We start from the raw sequence: 5880 nt of genomic DNA, 5'->3' as shown, positions 1-5880 counted from the left end.
CCGACGCAAACTCGGGCCAGGAAACTGAGGGTTAATGATAAAAGCCTTATTTTTTATAATGATTAACCCTACCTATTCTCATCTCCTGGCTCTCAGGAACCTAGGCAGTGTACCCATGCAAAGTGACCCATTGTTTGAGTCTGGGGCTGGGTTTTACATCTTGGGATTTATGTAACTTAATTATCTGGAGTGTTAAATCAGCAGAGCTAAAATGGGGTGGGGGAAAGTGTTCAGGAAAACCCAGTGTTTAAGTGCGCTTGTGTTGCATGTGGTAATGTAACAGGGTGTATGCGTGTGTTCGCGCGCGTGTTTTTAAGCCCCAGTGACCTATATTCCTTCCTGCTTTATCCTTGGCACCCTGCGTGGCCTGCAGCGCAGAGGGGTGAAGTTTGCTTGGTGTTAACTGTAGGAGGAAGCTGTGAGCTCCCATTCAGCTGTGGAATTTGCCCCTTGGATTTTTAGCCCCTGCACGACGAGGAATTTGAATGTGCTTTTCCTTTAGTGACTGTTCACCCAACAGGTACTTGACGTAAAGAACCTGCTGCCAAGTTTGTGTGGAAGCTTCTGCTTTTGTTGAACAAACCAAACAACCTGTCCCTTTTACTCGAATTGAGGGTATAAAGTCCCCACCCCTCCCCTCTCCTGCACCCAGTACTTGGAGCCCTGTAACTCCTCCCCAATCCTGACGGGGCCTCCTGCCCCTGAGATAAAGCATCAGCTACCTTTGCTCCAGTAAGTGGTCCGCCCGGTTCGGTTCCGGGAGACTAGGCAGATCCCATACCCTAACAGGAAGAGAAAACCAAGGCCCAGAGAGGCTCAGGAGATGCTTCCAGCAGTCCTGTGCATGACAGAGGGAGAGAGGAGAGCTCAGCGGCTTAGGCAAGGGCTTGCTGACTGGCCAGGAGACAGGATACCTAAAGAGGTGGCAGGTTTTTAAGTTATGTCTCGAGTTGTCCTTCAGCCTGGTAATGAGAAGTTGTGGTAATTACCTAGGCCCCAGAGAGTGGGTGGTGAAAGATGGGGTGGAAATATGGTACCTGATTTATATTGATGGTTCTCCAAGTAAATAACTTTGGGCTGTCTTAAAAGCTGAATTGGACTCTTTTCATTGAGGATTGCTCTTCTCTCATCGCCTCTCATCCAAATGGCACATGTTTTTGTGTGTGGTGTACCCCATGTGATTCCCTAGGAGGCCGTTCCATGGTCTGTTTTGGCAGAGTCTGGGGACACTCCAGCCCTGGCTGTTTCTCTTTTTAAATTTCAGGTGCTCACAGGGGTTCTGAAACATTCAGTACAGCACAGTCCCCTCAACAAATCCCTCAAGGCATTTTAAATATGTGCTGTGTGTCTTTCTGAAACGGATACAGGTTTTTAGGGGATGGGGTGGGAAGAAGACTTCAAAATGCAAGGAAGTATAAAGAATAGAAGAAACGGGCCAGAGGTATTTAGCTGCGCTCTGCTAAAGTAGGAGCTGCAGTCCAAGGGACTCTCCCACAGGCCCCTTCCTGCTAACATCCCCTCTCCTGGTTCCTGGTACCTCCCTAGGCCCGCAGTGCTCTTTCCTCCTTTACCTCTCTTCTTTGCCAACACTGGGACGCTGAACTTTTGGGATGTGGTGCTACCAACAAGACAAGTTCAGCCACCCCTTTGCAAACATTAACTTCACCTCGTAAATTATATCCCTATTCTACTTGTGTGATTTCCAGAACAGACACCGAATCCCACACATTGCAAACAGAAGTGAACAGCCTACTGTTATCTGGCTGCACCCCAGTGGGTTGTACTGACCCCTCCACATTGGAAACCTGTTGTTTCCGTGAAGGTGGTGCAGGCCGCACGCTTTGTTCGGTGTGACATAAGGCTGCCACGTCGCAGAGTGGATGGACCGACCACCCACAACTGTAGATGCCATGGCCTGTGTCTTAGGGCGGCATGATTCAGCCCATGTGTTCCTCTCTTCGCAGAAACCTCCTGTGCCTTCTGGCCCATCATCCCATGGTCTAGGGTGCAGATTTGTGTATTGGCACTCCCCAGTCTTCTCTAGGCTGCTAGTCAATTTCTGCAAAAGACAGGGCCTTGCTCTGACCAGAGGACCCTGGTGGTGCTGTGAGTTAGGCAGTGGCCTACTAATCACGAGGTTGGTGGTTCAGACACACCAGCAGCTCTGGGGGGAAGGATGAAGCTGTCTGCTCCTGCCAAGCTTTATAATCTGCAAAGCCTAGGTAAGGGTCTCTAACAGGTGCAATCAGCTCTGTAGCAGTGAGTATGGTTTTTGAAAATATCCCAGCCCTTGGTAAGTAAAGAACCTGGTGCACATGAGGCACTGGTTCAGAAAATCTCACTCTTGTTTTTGAGGACATCTACAGCAGAACGGACACGAATTCAGGCGCCACCCGCGCAACCCAGCGGCACTGATTGCATTCAAGTGGTCCAGCCATCCCTGTCCTCCATTGCCAAACTGCCTCTCCCCCTTAGCATCACCCCATCTGATCTTTTGTGTTGCTGTTGTCAGTTCGAGCCCATAGAGATTGCTCTTAAAAGAGTAGTTAGTGTTCACGGTAGATGAGGAGGCAGTCTGCTCCTGTAAAGACTTACAGTCTTGAAAACTGGGAACAGCCCTACTCCGTCCTGTAGGGTCAGTATGACGCAGAACTGGCCTAACGACAGTAGACTTAAGGGATAATCAATGGAGAGGCTTCTGGGGGCCAGAGGTGAGCAGCTCACGGGCTGAAGGAATCAAGAATTTCTATCGGAGGGTATTGGTGGTTCAGGGGTAGAAGTCTCACTTTCCACGTGGGAGATCAGGGTTTGATTCCCAGCCAGAGCACCTCTTGCACAGCCACCGCGTACCTGTCATGAGTATTGCCATGATGCTAGTAAATAGGCGTCAGTGGAGCTTCTAGATTAAAAAGGGCTAGGGAGAAAGGCCTGGATATCGAGACCCGTAGACCACCAAGTCACAAAGGTCTAGTCCTTGCCTGGTCGTAGGGATAGTAGTACAGGACCAGCTGTGTTAGTTCTGGCATGGGCATGAGTTGAGGTCTGACTGGACAGCAGTTAACAGCAGCAGTGGTGCTCATGATCCGCATGCAGTATAATGTTCAGGCCTACTGCCCTATGGGTCTCTGTTTTCCTTGTGCATGCCTCCTGTTTCATCAACTCGCTCAACACACAGCTGGCATCATGTCCTAGGTTTTCATCTTTGCTCAGAATCTGAGCACACAGTACAAGGCACACAGTGGGTATTTACTCCATGTTGATTGAGGACTATCAGGCTTGTAAAAATAAGCAGATGGTGATAATAATACAGACAGTAAGAAGAAAACAACCCCCAATTCTCCTCCCTTCGATATATTTACATATATGCTTATTAGCGAGAGAATACAGTCTGCTGACGGAGCTTCCCCCTTCTTTCAGAAAGCATAAAGGATGTTATTGGCAGGAAGATCAAAATTGCCGTGAAGAAGAAAGTGAAGTTGGAAGTCAAGGGCGACAAACTTGAAAACAAAGTGCTGGTAAGGCTTATCACTTGTTTTTATGAAAACATTTGGAAATGAAAGCGTTTTCTCCCCTCCCCCTCCCGTTGTTTTGATTGTGTCATTTTCATGCGAAACCGGTTCCGTGTTGTTCACAAGGCCCTAGGTTAATTGGAAAAATTAATTGCTCATCAGAAGCTAATAGTAGGGTGTTTTAAATTGTGGAGATTTTAAAAACTGTTTTTCTCCAAGTTGTAATAATGGCTTACACCCTCCCCTCTGGCCTGTTTTCATTAGTGTGGTGTTTGGGACCGATGGTGTGACTACTGGTATCGGCATAGGGAGAGCTGTCAAAATGCATCTCTTGTCAGTTAAATTTTTAATTAAAATTCCTCAAGGGTTCTACTCGCATCATTGTCTTTTGGGTGGTGAGCTGACCATCTGAGCCGGGCATTTTCCATTTTCCATCGATTTCTGGGGTTCTGAGTGAAACGGCTACTGAAGGTGGGATCTATTAGGTACACACTAACTTGGGGTGCAGCTTGTAAGAAGTGAGCTGTGGAGCTGAAAGACGGAACTCTTTGGGGCGCAGAGTACTTGTGGAGTTGTCAATGACTGCGCGGTACCTTTAGAGAGATGAACGACCTTTTGTGGTATCTAGTGGACTGGGCAGTGTTTTGTTCTGTTGTGTACATGGTTGCTGAGTTGGAAACAACTCAATGGCATCGAGCAACAACAACAACAACAACAACCACCACCACCACCTATCTCTAGGTTGAGATTAGAGCCCTGATGGTATAGTGCAGCGGTTCTCAACCTGTGGGTCGCGACCCCTTTGGGGGTTGAACGACTTTCACAGAGATTGTCCGATTCATAGCAGTAGCAAAATCACAGTGATGAAGTAGCAACTAAAATAATTTGATGGCTGGAGGGGAAGGGGTCACCACAACATGAGGCGCTGTATTAAAGGGTCGCGGTTGAGAACCACTGGTATAGGAAGGTTGAGAACCACTGGTATAGTGGGTTATATGAGTTGGGTTTTTACTCACAAGGTCACTAGTTTGAATCCACAAGATACGCCACATGGAAAACAAAGGATGCTCTCTGCTCCCGTAAAGATCGATAGTCTCAGAAACCCTAGGGAGCAGTCCTGCTCTGTGCTGGGGGTGGCTATGAGTGGGAATCAACTTGATGGCAGTGGGTTTGATTGGTTTTAGGTTGGGGTTACTGCTGAGTCTTGCTTGTTGCTTTGATGGTGAACAGATTTAAACGGAGCTCTCACACAAAGATAGACTAGGAAGAAAGGCCTGGTGAGCTACTTTTGACAACCCACCAATGAAAACCTCTGGGTTGTGGAACCCCTGAGACAATCACCCTGAAACTAGTTGCCCTTCAAGTCTGGAAATAGACTCACCCCCTGGTTTAATTTTCACCAAGTAGTAGCTAGGTCTATAAGGGGAAGAGGAACAGGAAGGTATGCACACCTTAGAATAATCAACCATTTGTGATCAAAAGGGCGCCATCTACCCAAGGATAGCTCAGTAGGGTGAGGAAAGAAAGGGAATTCAGGAACACAGGAGGTGGGCGATGCAGTATCGGGAGGATGCACTGAATGAGATGACACACAATGCGTACGAATTGTTGAATGGAAAACAGATCTGCACTGTAAACCTTTGCCCAATCCACAACACAGAGCTAACACACAGAACCCCGTGGGTCACACCAGCCCTAACCACAGCTAATCAGAGGGTGGGACAGGCCCACGGTGTACGAGGTCCCCTTGAATTCAAAGCCAGCTTGGTGGCAGCTACCAACAACAACCAGAGTGAGAGTGCGGTGAACCTGACATGTGTACATCTTGTTTGTGTGGTGCTGGAGAGACTATTCCGTCTAACTCTCTACCATAGAACATTTTGAACACAAAAGTCGAGAGCGATGTTGAACCTGGCCCGGTGCGCCATCATTTTCAACATTGTACGGTGTTGTTTTATTGTCCGTCTCCACATTTCCTGCCCCGCCTAAGATTATCTTAAAGTAAATCTGAAGCAGGCACCATTGAAAGAAAATATTTTTAATACAAGAGGACTTAAGAAAGTTTAAGGGCCCCAGTATTTGGTTGGACTGCTAACCTCCTAGTTGCTGGTTCAAACCCACCAGCTGCTCTGCTGAAGAAAAATGAGGCTATTTGTAATCCCCCCTTCCCCCCTAAAAAAAGACATACAATTTTAGCAACCTGATATAGGGTCTCATTGAGTCAAAATTGATTTGATGGTAGTGGGTTGGGTCAAAAAGTTTATGGAAACATTTTTCCATGAGCTTTTGAATCCCCCTTGTGCAGATGTATGTTCTTTGATTGACGTTGCCACCGAATTTGAAAATTCCCAGGTGGTGTAGCAGATTACAC

The 5880-nt window shown here is 47.5% G+C and overlaps 1 protein-coding gene across 1 annotated transcript in view; it reads left to right on the top strand.

Annotated features, from left to right (window-relative positions):
- The window catches only part of CARMIL1 (capping protein regulator and myosin 1 linker 1), a 395834-nt gene that overhangs the window by 1640 nt on the left and 388314 nt on the right, over positions 1–5880 (top strand). Inside the window, exon 3 of the mRNA XM_030887178.2 lies at positions 3418–3515. Coding sequence (XP_030743038.2) covers positions 3418–3515 — 98 coding nt within the window. The remainder of the gene's footprint in view (positions 1–3417; positions 3516–5880) is intronic.

This window comes from Echinops telfairi, unplaced genomic scaffold, assembly GCF_000313985.2.
Source record: "Echinops telfairi isolate 266 unplaced genomic scaffold, ASM31398v2 ScPeMD7_5868;HRSCAF=6743_0, whole genome shotgun sequence".
Taxonomy (NCBI): domain Eukaryota; kingdom Metazoa; phylum Chordata; class Mammalia; order Afrosoricida; family Tenrecidae; genus Echinops; species Echinops telfairi.
This window is presented reverse-complemented; position numbering and strand designations above follow the sequence as displayed.